Source organism: Molossus molossus, unplaced genomic scaffold, assembly GCF_014108415.1.
Source record: "Molossus molossus isolate mMolMol1 unplaced genomic scaffold, mMolMol1.p scaffold_m16_p_23, whole genome shotgun sequence".
Classification (NCBI taxonomy): Eukaryota; Metazoa; Chordata; class Mammalia; order Chiroptera; family Molossidae; genus Molossus; species Molossus molossus.
Window position 1 is genome coordinate 21,417,003 of NW_023425359.1, and position 14,993 is coordinate 21,431,995.

General features: G+C 37.0%; 1 protein-coding gene across 2 annotated transcripts in view; it reads right to left on the reverse strand.

Moving 5' to 3' along the window:
• The window catches only part of BRINP3 (BMP/retinoic acid inducible neural specific 3), a 197,024-nt gene that overhangs the window by 169,857 nt on the left and 12,174 nt on the right, over positions 1 to 14,993 (reverse strand). Inside the window, exon 2 of one of the 2 annotated variants that reach the window (XM_036277543.1) lies at positions 9,375 to 9,659. In XM_036277543.1, coding sequence (XP_036133436.1) covers positions 9,375 to 9,610 — 236 coding nt within the window. In that variant the 5' untranslated portion in view covers positions 9,611 to 9,659. Of the gene's footprint in view, positions 1 to 9,374; positions 9,663 to 14,993 lie in introns of those variants that run through there. The other variant, XM_036277545.1, reaches the window with a different exon arrangement.

The window sequence follows — 14,993 nt, forward strand, 5'->3', positions numbered from 1 at the left end:
AGATCACCGTCATTTATCAAAACATGAAAGTTGTCCAAAGATAAAGAAAAGAATAAAAAATCATGAACAGACAGTTTTCAGGAAGAGACTATATTAGAATATATTCATAATGTAGGTATATATAATATAATTATGAATACACTATAATATTCATCAGAATATAATTATATATAATGATGAATATATTATAATAGTCATCAGCTCTCGCATAATGAAGATGAACAAATTTAAGCAGTAAGGTACCACCCTAAGGCCACTGGAAGCAGCATCAAGGTTTTAAATGCATATAACTTTTCATTTAACATTTAGTATTATATGTGAGTTTCTCTTATCAAGACTTTGCTACTTCAACCATTATAAGGGATAATTCCCAATTCTCAATGACATTTAAAGAGAATCAGATACAAAAGTAGTGATGACATACCACATTGTCTTCCTGGTGGAGAATGTTAAAGTAATGACAAAAAGCCATCAGTTAGCTTTAGAAAGCAAGGAATTTCTTTGATTGGTTGTTGCTATTGAAACCAATCCATAAAATGAAACAGTTCAACCCCACTTTATAATTTATACAAAAATCAAATTAATGGTGCTATAAACTACTCAAATATGTTTATCCTGTTCAGATGACAACCTTACAACATTTTTTTTCTCATTAAACATATTCCTGAGTAATATGCCTGATAGAACTACAGGATAATGTGGTCATTACTAAAATGTCTCAGGAAATTGAGAATTTATGACATATTATGGATCATTCTTCAGGCTAGAATGTTAGTTTGAGTGGCCATTTCCAAGAGGACAGTACATTCATATATTCTCATGAAATTATTAACCTTGAATAAAAATATTTCTGGAATTTTAATGGAAATTTTGTTTAAATAATATACTTAGTGTGGCTGCTGTTTAATTAATTGTTTTTAAACACATTTGATATTCTATGTGCATGGGTAAGCACCAAACAGTTATGTGCAAGTTTAAGAGATCATTTCATATAAAAATTCTATTTTGGAAACTTTATTACTTCTTCTTAAAAATAATTATTTTAACAAATTATTAAACTGAAAAAGATGATTTCATTTTCAAAGAGAAAAAAATCTTAAAGAAAAATGAATTCATTCATATGCATAAACTTTCATGTAAACCATTTTCTTTCAAGAATCTCTTCCTGCATAACTATATTTGTGTTTCTGTCTAATGCAAATTAAATGAATATTAATCTATGATATTATGCATTTTATTCTAAAATGTCACTCAAAAGCATATCTGCATTACCTAAAGAATTGAAAAATAATAATTTGCACATAAACCCATGAGCCCAACTGGATTTATTTTTAGTATAAAATAAGAACCAAATCATGCTATTAAAAGAGATATTCTGAAGGTAAGAGAGGAACCCAAGAACAACCCATGTTCATTCATACCCAAATACACACACACAAGTGGAAAGAGTAATGCATTGAAAATAATCAAAAATTCAAATAACAAATGCATAAATCTCAACAGAGTTCTGTAAAAGAGAACCTTCCTATCCACACCTTGTCACACTCTCATCCACACACACGTCAGACTGGGCCTCACTAAACATAGCCTTAACACTTCAAGTCCAGAAATGACCTCTTAAACACAATGTGAAAGTCATGGAATTTCACTGCAAGTAGAAACAATGGAATAGCCTGTTGCCACCCTGAAATACACTTCTCCAATTTCCAGAGTAAGTTGCTTTAAGAACCATAATATGCAGCTGAAAGTTTGTAAATTGAAAACAGTCTGCTCACCCTTCTGGGTCTTTCCAAAATTGGTGATCATCCACAAAAAGTGAAAACTTTGGTTTTAATGTATTACACATTGACCAAGAATCCATCAGAAGCTCCCATCTTTCTGTGCCTGCAGTCTGAAGGAGCTGGGGGTTTAGGGCTGACACCTGCTCAACAAAATAAGAACTATCTGCCTCTCCTTGCAATTCTACTGCCTGTTGTCAGGGGGTTTGTCAAATGGGCCCAAAACATTTTTCCATTACATTTAATGAGATATGGACACACATGCAGTGTTCTCTGCATATGAAGAGTCAAAAATTGCCATGCAGAGAGCCTGGGGTAGAACTGAAATACGATTTCTATGAAATAGAGGATGAAGGGGAATGAGTGGTATGATGTCAGTGAACAATGAACAGATCAGTGGAACAGCTGCTGGTAGACACAAGCTTATATGTTCTAGCTCTTCACAAAGGTGTTCCCAATGGTCCTTTTTGCATACACATGGATTCAGTTATCTCGGGATGGGGGGAGTTCTCGATCACTTGAAATATTTAAAGAAAGGGTTGATGATCTCATGGCAGTGATATCCAAAATGGGAATTAGATAGCATGACTCAAATATCTATAATTTGCGTAAATGAATCTTAGGGTATTTTACATTAAATCCTTGGAATCTTTGATTTTATGCCCCCAAAAAGTCCCACTTCTAAAATAATAATTGCATTGAAAGCTATCATCCCTTTGCTTTTTATAATGAACACAGAACGTAGTCTTACGTGGGGGTGAATTTAGTGATGACTGCAAAAAGTTACTTTTCACACAATGGCTAATCTTTGAGCGATTACCTTTTGTGAACAAACACCCAATACATTTTCATTGGGGGTGTTTGTTTAAATCTCATCTTCCATTACATTTCGGGATGATAGCCATGCGTTTCTTTAAGATAAGACAGTCAGCACACAAGGCTACAGCCACACGGAGGCTTGGCTAATCTGAGGCCAACAGGAGAGAGAGTTTAATTAGTCAGCTATTTAGTGAGCAGCCAGGAGAAGGTCTGCCAGAAATGAGGACGCAAATCCATGGCGAATCCATTCTCTTTGCCCTGCACTGTCGCAGAGGATGGAAACAGGTCGCTCGCCCACGAGTAGAAGAGGAAGAATGATGACTTAAACAAGGAGAGGCAGACAGAAAATAGTCACATGTCAGCAGGACACCTGTACACATGGGTACTGGTACCTTAACAATCAACTAGCACATAAGTGAACTCCTTTCAAATATTGGGAAACCCTCTGTTTCTTGACTGTCGCTGAAATATTCCAAGAGCAAAGAGTTAAAATGTGTCCCCTTTGCCTATAATCAAAGCCATTAGTTTTTATACTTACACTAAAATAGTTCATTAGTATTCTCCTAAGTTTGTTGATTTGATAAATAGCCTACTATTTATATTGCCTTTGTTTGCTGTAATATTTAGAGAAATAGATGAAAGGAAGATTAAAAATATATGAACATCCTTTGTGTAATTTATTTATTTTTTCCCAAGCAACATTTGTTGAACATCTATGTATTACCATTGATCACTTCAATTTGAGAGGCAAATTCCATGGATAAATATTACGAATTAATTCCTAAGACTCTTCCCTAAGCCATCCTAAGGTAGATTATGGAATTATGATTCTGATTTGAAATAATGGGGAAAAAATCAGTAATTTATAGAAAAATAATCTAAAAAAATATTTAACCTTGCTACTTTTATAAAAAATGGTCTAATAGGTATTAAATAAATAAAATCTATTACGAAACATAAATACAAAGTATAAATTTTAGCTTTACCTTCGGAAAGTTCAATTTGAAGGTGAGGGTCTAACCTTTTACTATATTCACATTATATGGTTATTGAAAGAGCTAATATCTTAATCTTAATCTTATGACTCATTATTTTAAAAGTTGGAAATTCTAAGTATTTCAATTACATAGCAATTACTTTATTTTATATTAAGGCACAAAGAACATAATAAATGCCCTTTGGAACCTTTTCTTACAACAAGAGATATACTGCAAATTACTATTTTTCCCATGAAAGTCCACTTAAATCTGCACAATACACACATAAGAAAAAGCCAAACCCACACACACATACACATTAGCAACTCGGAAGACCCAGAACAGTGATAACAAAGGGAAACAATGCTGATAATTTTGGTAATTGTATTTGGAAGAAGACCACAGAGATAATGACAGAGAAGAATTAAAATGCTTCGTAAGATGGAACCACAGAGAGAGAAATAATCAAATAAATTATTTGTTTGAACGCCAAAATATCATAATTGTTATTTTCTCTTCTGTAAATAATTGTGTGGACTAGCAGATCTGTTCATTTTCTCATTTTAATAGCAGAAAACATGAGTTCACTGTTAGACTAAAAATTATCCCTTACAAATTCTATTAATTGTTGCAAAGCATGACTTTTTTGTAATCATGAGATTATATACAATCCTCATTAAGAACTGGCTTTTCTGAAAGTTGATTATAATGTCTAAACCCTTGAAGTAATATTTCTATTGTATTCATGACTGAATTTTTTTTTTCAATGTCAACCAAAGGACATTTAAAGTATGAATGCAAAGATATGTTTGATTGTGAATTAAAACTAAATAAAAGGTTAGTCCTGGCCAGTGTGGCTCAGTTGGTTGGAGTATCATCCTAAGCACTGAAAGGCTGCACTTTTCACTCTTGGTCAGGGCACATGCCTGGGTTTCGGGTTCAATTTGTGGTCAGGGTGCATATGGGAGGCAACCCATTGATGTTTCTCTCTTACACTGATGATTCTCTCTCTCTCTTCCTCTTCCTTCCACTCTAAAATTTATGGAAACATGTCCTTGGGTGAGGATTAAAAAAATAATAAAAATTAAATCAAATTAAATTTTACACTTATTAAATGGTTTAATTTCAAAATTAGAGATAGAACTAAATGGAATTGTTGAAGAAATTTATTTAATTAAAATTTCAGTTGTATATACAGAAAAGCACTTCCTAGAACACTTCCTTATTTATCAACACAATGTGAAGTGTGATGGCAAGTGCAGGGAATGATTTATTCAGAATCAACCAAAGAGGGAAAATAACCTCCTTCTCACTATAGACACTTCACACATAGGAAATAAGAAAGAACCTGGCCAGGTAGCTCAGTTGGTTGGAGTATTGTCCTGATATGACAAGGTTGTGGGTTCAATCCCTAGTTAGGGAACATACAAGAATATAAGAATCAACCAATTAATGCATAAATAAGTGGAACAACAAATTGATGTTTCTGTCTTTCTTTCTCTCTCTTTGCACCCCCATCCATAAAAACATGGGGGGGTCTTTGTAAACAACAACCAACAAGCAAAAAATGTGTGTTTGTACATAAATTAATGTATAGAGACTAAAATATAATGAGGCACCTATTGCTTATATAATTGAACATTTCTATGAAACTTAAGAGGGCTTTATAAACTTTAACAGTGAATATTGAGTTTGGGAATAATTCAAAAGGACAAATTAATCTAATTTCAGAACTCCTTTTAAGTCAAAGCTGACATGCTATTACCTTACTTTTTAAATTGTTTATACTGTGAAATATAAAATCTTTATGTATAATTGTGTAAAATGTATACTCAGCGTCTAAAGAATGCCAGTGAGCCCATGGAACAAGGACTAGTTTAAGAAACTGAGTACTGTCATCACCATAAAAATCACCTATTTTCTCTTCTAAAAATCCCATCTTTCTCCACTCCTGGTAGAGTTATCTTATCTCTTGTTTTAGTCATCTCTGCGATTTTTTAAAAAAGCTTTTACAACCATCTTTAGTTGTATATTTCTAAACAATATAATTCAGTTGCCCCTATTCTGTGAAGTTTGTGTGAAAGAATCATGCTGTGTACACGTTGGTCCTGTACGGTGTGTGTTCCTTTCCTTGAATATTCTGTCTCGGCGTTTCATCCACTCTGTTACTGGTGGTTATATTCCTCTTAATGTTAATAAACTGAACTGACCAGTAGTTTTCTTCTTTTTTATATTTAATGCATTTTCAGAAATTCTTCCATATCCCAATATCATGAAAGTATTTTCCTCTGTTTTCTTCTAGAAGCTTCATATTTTCCCTTTCTTCTTCAGGTCCTCATTCCACATCAAGCATTTTTTGCAGATGGCATGAGGAAGTAATCCTATTTCTGCTTTCTTCATACAGATCCCCGAATCGCAGAACCATGTACCCAGAAGTCCCCCCTTTCCCAGACACTGTCTGCCCCTGTAATATACGAAGTGTCCACAGCTCTGTTTGTCTTTACTGGACTGTCTTGTCCCTCAGGGCATCTTGTAAGTACCATGTTTTCAGGGAAGAGGGCTACAAAGCCAACAAAGCACTGTTCTCACTCAAACTTCACTTTGAAAAGTTGCTGAGGAGGTAAAGTACGTTGCGTTGATATGACATATCAGTATTTTGAAAGATGGCAGAAAAAAAAAAAAGTATTATCATTTTCCTCGTGACCCATTTGTACTTGTAGTTAAGCAAAACATGTTAGAAGTCAATGCAAAAAAAAAAATGACCTTCATTTTATATTATTGTATCCGAAGATTTGCCTATGTGAAATGTCTCTTTTATGGGAAGAACAATACCACCCTACGACCTTAGAATTCACACCCGCGGTTGGAGAGAGCTTTGTGTAAATTTGCGCTACGAAAAGTAAGTCCCTTGTCCGGAGCTCCTGTAAGTTATGAAAAAGGTGAGGACTTCCGTGGCCTGGAAGGAATGATGCATTTGCTGGTGAGCACACTGCCCAAGGGTGTTTCTGAAACATAATAACCACAATCACTACTCTGCAATTTATTAAGGGGTCAAGTGCACTCCCGGTCTGCCCTTCTGAGTGGACCTGACTCCTCCAGGCCTAGTCTGTTTCCTGAGAGTGAGAACATGCGCTTACAATGCCCATGCTGAGGGTCTAGTTTCAATCTTTAGCCAAGAGAGGTAGACGGCTGACAACCCAACCTTGAATATTGAGCCCAATCACCAGTTAAATGCTAGCAAGCTCATTATAGATTCTTCAGTGCAATGATCTACTCGTCAGATCATCCCCTCTTCTGTCATAATGTAGTTTCAGACCAAAATCTATAAAACATTCCGTAGTACATCTTCATCGGAAACTAAAAAGAAAAGGCTTACTAACTGGCAAAAATGCACCTTGTAAAAAACATGACATTTCTTTTTCTTTAAGCCCTGACTCTGATCTTACTAATGTTCACTTGTTATGATCTTGCTGTTCTATATGTGGAGTGAAAAGGACAATGTGATTTTGGAGAAGGAGCTAGATGAAGACCGACAATTGAAAGAGATTTGACCTAATTATTTTAACAGGCTCAGTATGTTTTACATTCATAACTAATGTCTTTCAGAAACGATGTCAGCGCAATACCCTGCATGAAGTAGCTTATGGCAGTCATAATAGACATTAGTGGAATTTTCCTGATCACTTTTGGAAGTTATTTGGTCTTTAAAAATGATAAATCTAGTGATTAAAATGGATGCATATCTCTTTTCCATCTATGCGTCTCAATTACAAATTCTGTGTTTGAGGGCAAACATTTGTTAAAGATAAAGTCTCTCAATTATTTTTGAAGACAAAAATGAAACACAAAACTAGCAACAACAAAGAAACAAACAGCTGTTCTAATCCTTGGATTTGAGATTGTCTTTTATGTCAAAAATAAAGGTTAACTTCTCCAGGAAGAATTCAGATCCATTATATTGGATGGAGTTAGACAAATAAAATATCTCACTGTGGCAGACGAAAGGAATCTTCATGAATATGTTGTTCATTTCATAGCAACCACCAATGAGCATAGCATCGTCAGGCAACGTTTCAAAAGACACATAAGAAATTAAAGTCCGGTTCAGGCAGGGGGATAAAGAAACCTCATGCCATTGTTTACAAACAGACAACTTCCACATATGTTTATTCAAAGCACAAAGGTCAAGACTTTGGAAAGTTGAGATGCATAGGACCAATGGAGGTCCAGAGAAAGAGAGTCCCATTCATTTTGAAGGAAATAATAGGCCTTGCAAACAAACTCCAAGGCGTTGTCTTTCATTACCTTCCACTTGGCAACCCAGATCATTTTGATGCCTCTCCTTCAGCCTAGAACCTCTAAAAAACATGCCAAACCATGTTTGTAACTCACAACCAATCAACCGATGAACCAAACCTCAACAATCACACACCACACAACACCTCAGACCTCCCAAGAGAGGTGCCAATACATCATGAAAACATGCACCAGTTTGACTGACACACTCTTAAAAACCCTCTGCACAATGCCGACCTATAAGCTATTCTCACCACCTTAAATTCAAGTTGCCTCACACAATCTGTGAAGGAAAGTAGGCAAAACCAACAAACACATGAAAAGGAATTGCGGCTGGACTCATGAGGAACCCTTTCCTATTGCATTGCAGAAGGAAAGTCTTTAGTATTTGTTATTTCATTAAAAAAAAATTAGAGTAAGTTTTTTTTTTGTAGACTTGTAACCGTGCTCTGGCTGCCTGGGCTAAGGGATTTCTTATTAAAACACACACACACACACACACACACACACACACACACACACACCAGTAATTCTGTGATGCTTCACAGAACCCGTTCAGAACCCTCCGTCTCTTCCATAAAACAGATGCTGATGGAATCGCTACAGACACATTTCTCTCAACTCTGTATAGAAGACGACACACAGACCGCAAGCACAGTGCCTTCTGGTGCACATATACAACATGAAATAAAACATGTACATCACAGCATTTACACACAGACACGCAAATGCAATGCTATGTTCCCCGTGAGTGTGAACCAATCACCGGGAACTGTGAGCTTCTATCTCAAAGAAATAAGCCAAACAAGACTTTCATCAAACGTTGTCTATGGCAAGAATTCAGGCAGCTACTTGTACAAGGCTCTATTTAGTGGGTTCACTGGGCTTGGGGGGCTGGCAGTCAACGGGATTTAACAGATGACTCCTTTTGTATAACTTATTTAGAAATAAAGATAGCAGAGCAGTAAAAGGTAAAGACCATATATCTCAATCCCCTGTCCTTTCTTGACCTTTGCCATTGCGTCCTATTTATCCATTTCTTTTCATTCCATTTCTGCCAGTGTCTGAATGCCCCTATTAGGTAACAACATTCTGAATGGACTCAACTTCTCAGTGGCTGGTCCAGATGCCATTCCCATTTAAAACAGGTAAAAACGCAGCAGGGTCTACAGTAGAAAGGAAACACCATTTGAGAACATTCACTGGACAGTTTTTGCTGTTCACAATGATGGACTCAGCCTCAAAGTTCATTGGCATTGACTCAAAGACAGAGTAGCATTCCAGAATTTGAAAGGGACATACAAGCGGTCACGTTCTCCTAGAATACGGTCCGTCTACGAGAAACACGTTAGAATAACATGAAAACATTACGGAGGTGCGTGGTCAATAACAAACCCTCCTGATAACAGCCCTTTTCCCCTCTGAAACTTTCCCTTAGAGAAACTTATTGACACACAACCTCCAAGGCAGATCCCTCTGCAACGGCTCTCCCTTTGCTTCATACCTGTATATCTTGTATCTTGTGCTAAATCCCTGCCGGCTTCTGTCCACAAAATCTGTGTATTCCTGTGAGCGATGGAAGGGTCCCTTATCAGACAGGAGCCAGTCGAAGGGGCCTGTGGCATGCTGGTCCGAGACAGCAGCAACCGCTAAAACCCAGCAATGAAGACTCAGGGCTATCCACTCCCATAGAGCCATCAGAGAGAACGCTTCAGCAGCAGCTCCGCTCCGCCATAGCATGCTTCCTCTGGGCACTGACAGCCTTCATCTCTTAGCTTTCCCTCAACACCTAGACAAAATACACAGGCCATTAGTCAGCGCCCACAAGATGCTTTCTCCAAATGAAGGTGTCGAGGTGGCCGATCCCCCTTTTATGTATGGTGACTTATTTTTTTTTTTTTTTAACTCTAAATATTATTTTTCGGTTTGACAATAGCAACATGAACAAGGACACCAAAAGGACTTCTGTGGGTCAGAGCTGCATCCCTGTTACACGGGTGTCTTCTTGAAGGGACAGGGGGAGAAAGTCACGGGCGCCCAGGGCTCATGACAGCATCGTACAGCAGAACGTGCAAACCCCTGAAGCAACGATCAGAAGTTCTGACGGACGATTCTTTTTTCTTTTTTATTTCCTGCTAAAATGTTTTATACCACAAAACACTTCCTAAGTAAACAGTGACTGTTTCGTTCTGGGATAAATCACGTTGGGCCTTTGAATACGAAGTGTATTTTATTGTTTAGCTATATTTAGAAAAATGCTTGAGAAGGAGTTAAACATATTCAGGTAGTTATTTTCATAACACAGATAAACTTGGATGAAATAAAGCTATGGGTTAAGAATGCATAAATAGCCCAACCAGTGTGGCTCACTGGTTGAGCATCGACCCTGCACCAGGAGGTCACCGGTTCGATTCCAGGTCAGGGCACATGCCCAGGTTTTGAGCCCGATCCCCAGTGGGGGGCCTGCAGGAGGCAGCCAATCAATGTTCTCTCTCATCGATGTTTCTCTCTCTCTCCCTCTCCCTTCCTCTCTCTCTAAAATTAATAAAGAAAAAAAGAATATAGAAATAAGTAAATAATAGTTTACATATGTGAGTCTCTGTGTGTCTATCTATCGCTCTGATAGATGAAAGAACGGATGGATGTGGATTTGTGGGGGCTCAGTGAGAACAGAGGCATGTGTTTGCTCAGTTTTTCCCCTCATTATCCTGTTAGAAAAAACTTTCCTGATTATTTAAACAGAATCACCGTTATTTCTAGGATCTTCAAAAGATTTCAATGTGCCTCTGTGTATCATTCCTGAGATAAGGAGGCATCCTTACAGAATTCATATACACACAGAAACTGAGACAATGCAGATTATTCATAAATGATAAAACCGTATATATTGATTTTCATGAGCACTCAAAAAGAAAGGAAGGAGAGGTGCAACCCCAGGGTGGCAGAGTAGAGCGAATTTACACAAAGCAGCTGATGCCACACGGAGACGCCACACAACAAAATCCTGCAAATATTTGAATTCAACTCTATTTTCTTCCCCAATGTTTCCAAGAATATTCTCTGTAGCACATAGAACTAAGCAGCATATAAATTCTACTAATGAGAAAGTTTGGGTTGTGAAAGCTTTTAGTCAGCAAAACCTTTTTAGAAAGCAATCAAAGTGCACAATATTAGGTAAATATTTTCATTAGAGCAGTAGTCAGATTTCCCTGGTGTTTGGATAAAGCAATTGATAGCTTTAATTTGCTTTCGAGTTATAAGCCTATCATTCATAATTTAATCCTAAACTATTTATATGGGAGAGGTATACAGCAATGATTTTGCAACTATAAAGTATGTCAAAACATGGATACAATGTGATTGATGTAGCCTAACAGGTTCATGCTCTTACCCATTGCACAACCGAGAGGACGAATACCCACACACTATATGACTTGCCCCAATCGTATGAGTTACTTTATTTCACCGTGGTGATTAAAGAATGTCATCTTTGTAAACAGCCCAGAGAGTCTTCCAAGGGAATACATTTTAAAAATGGTTTATCACAGGAAAGGATAACAATAATAGAAACAGTTTGAAAAGGGGTTGGGAGATGCCGGGTCTCCATCAATTACTTGTACAAATGGAACACTGTCAAATGATTCAAATCCTGATTTCCAATTCGGATGCAAAAAAACACAGATATTTTCTACGTATTGTTTTTCTTATGTGGGAACTCGATCATTTTCCTTAAAGTTAATATATTTCACTCACATTCATAAAGTAAGAGTTATTATTATGCAAAATGGTGTCGTATAATCCCCGTGTGACTAACAAATATTTCTTATCTTTGTTAAACACACATTTTCATTCCATTGATCAAATATATTCAAATTTGCAACGTTTAATCATTGTTACAAAAATGTGATATTTTCCTACATTTTCCTACTTCAAGCAGCGGAATGGAGCCTCACATGTGGTCGGGACATGACGGATGTTTCAAAGCATATTTCCTGCTGGTGCGAAATCATGTAATTATATACCTAACTCCAATTTAAAATCATAAAATAAAACCTAACTGCTCAAATGCATGAGCTTGTGAGACAGAGAGCATCGTAGAGAAGGTAGGCAGCACAGACCCAGAGAGTAGGCAAGTCCTATTCTCAAACTGTGAAATTTTTCACCTTGTAATCACCCAGACCACGGTTCCCTTCTTTGCTTCACCTAATTTGTTAAAGAGGTTTGATGGTCCTCATTCCCTAATCTTAACATATAGGAAGATGGCCTGGCTGGTGTGGCTCCGTGGTTGACCCATGCATCAAGAGGTCACTGGTTCTATTCCGGGTCAGGGCACATGCCCAGGTGGTGGGCTCGATCCCCAGTGGGAACATGCAGGAGGTGGCCCATCGATGTTCTCTCTCGTCGATGTTTCTCTCTCTCTCTCCCTTCCTCTCTTTCTAAAAGTCAATAAAGAAAAAGATTTTTTTTTAATCAATAAATAACATATAGAAAGATGGACCGATTATATTCAATAGTGTGTAGGGGAACCATCTAAAATGTTAGTAGTAGGCATGCAATTACTTAGGTCCTATTTATTTATCTATTAATTTTTATGGAATGTATAGGGGTGACATTGGTTCAAACTTAGATAGGTTTCAGGTGTACAGTTCTAGAGCACATCATCTGTACACTGCATTGTGTGTTCACTGCCCACAGCAAGGCAAGTCTCTTTCCATCACTGTGTAATTCTGCCTTTGCCCCTCCTACGTCCTCCCACCCCCCCCTTCCTCTGGTAATCACCATACTGTTGTCTGTGTCTACGAGGTTTTTGTCTTTTTTTTTTTTCTTGCTTAATACCTTCACCTTTCCCACCCAGCACTCCAATGCCCCTCCCCTCTGACAGCTGTCTGTGTGGTCTCTGTATCTCTGAATCTGTTTCTATTTTGTGTGTTAGTTTATTTTGTTCATTAGATTCTACATATACATGAGATCATATGGTCTTTATCTTTCTCTGATTGCCTTCTTTCACTTAGCATAATGCTCTCCAGGTCCAAGGAGTAAGGAGTACTCAAAGGGTAAGAGTTCCTTCTTGTTTAGAGCTGAGTAGTATTCCATTGTGTAAATGTAGCACAGCATTTTTATCCACTCATTAACTGATGGACACTTGGGCCGCTTCCAAATCTTGGCTATTGTAAATAACGCTGCTATGAACACAGGGGTGTATATATTCGTTCAAGTTAGTGTACTGGGTTTCTTTGGATATTTTCCCAGAAGTGGAATTGCTGGGTCATAAGGCAGCTCCATTTTTAATATTTTGAGATAACTCTTCACTGCTTCCCACAGTGACTACACCAGTCTGCATGCCCATCAGCAGTGCACAAGAGCCCCCTTTTCTCCACACCCTCACCAGCACTTGTTTGATGATTTATTGATGGCAGCCATTCTGGCAGGTGTGAGGTGATACCTCATAGTCCTTGTAATTTGCATCTCTCTGATGTTTAGAGATGTTGAGCATGTTTTTCATAAGTCTCCTGCCCATTTGTATGTCCTGTTTGGAGAAATGTTTATTCAGGTCCTCTGCCCATTTTTTAATTGGGTTGTTTGTTTTTTGGTGGTGAGTTTTATAAGTATTTTATAAATTTTGGATATTAACCCCTCATCAGAGGTATCACTGGCCAATATGTTCTCCCGTTCAGTGGGTAGTCTTTGTTGATTGTTTCCTTAGCTGTGCAAAACCTTTTTGTTTGATGTAATCCCATTTGTTTATTTTTTTTCTTTTGTTTCATCTGCCTGAGGAGATATATCAGAAAAAAAAATATATTGCTATGAGAAATGTCCAAAATATTACTGTTCATATATTCCTTCGTATTTTTATGGTTTTGAGGCTAACATTTAAGTCTTTAATCCATTTGAAGTTGATTCTTGTGTGTGGTGAAGGTGGTCTAGTTTAATTGTTTGCACATATCTGTCCAGTTTCCTCAACTGCGTTGCTTTAATTATTTCTGTCTCTTCTACTTCTGATTTGGGTACATGTCCCCACTTCTGCTCAGAAATCAGTTTCTCTGAAGAACAGTTTATTACCCCATGAAACTATATATCCTGACTAAATGTAAATACATGTTAAGGCTCTTGAAATTATCATATTTATTGGGTCTTTTTGAGAGAAGTACAATAACTAAATTATGATACCTGAACATTCTACGGAAACCATCTTTGGAAAAGTGCCTTGAAGTTACCAGACAGGAAGAGAAGCATTGTGGGGATATCTTAAGCAAGGGTGTAGGTGCCCAGAGATCCAAGGACACGTGGCCACTAGACGCAACACTCAGTAACAAAAGGACCTCGTTCATCTACTTTGTCACAAGAGCAGGTAAATGTGCATTTGAATAACCTTTGCATAGGTGAGTACTCATTTTTAATTTTTATTAAATGCCCTAAGTGTCTTCCTTTATTTGGTTTGGGTTAATAACTCCATCTACCCTTGCGTGAAAGATGACTTTATAATATCGATTGCCAATGACAACGGTAGAGACTAGAGTTCTTGGAAGGACATTTGGAGGTCACTACTGAAGTAAGGAGCTAAACTTAGACGTAATGAAAATGAAGGAAAATCGTGAGAGCCAATGAAAGAAAATTAAAATGATTAAACTCATAAGTGAATTCATCAATTTTGCTTCTGGAGTGGGGACATGGATCTCTTCCTGATGTTGCTTATACTAGAATTAAAGGAATTATTACATTATTACAGGAATTATAACATTATTACAGGAATTATTAAATGATTAAAAGAATTATTATCCTTTGGATTAAATTCAGAAGGTAAATTTAGGAATTAACTGACAACATTTCTAACCATAGACTCCTAGTTTTAAAAAGTTTGAACATTTTCATTTTCAGAGAAATGGATAAAAAGAATCTGAAGACTCTTATTTTGAAATTTCAAAAGTTTTTCCTAAATAACCAGGACCTTTTCAAAACAACAACAAAAAAATCTTTTGAATAATTTTAATGAACTTTGTGTGAAAGTTTCTTAAGTGTAATGTTGCCTTTGTGGACGACTCTGAAGACACCCTCCTCTCTTTCTCCGTATGGTAACTTCTGATTGAACAGTTCACTCCACCTTCTGGTTCTGGTTAACTCCAAG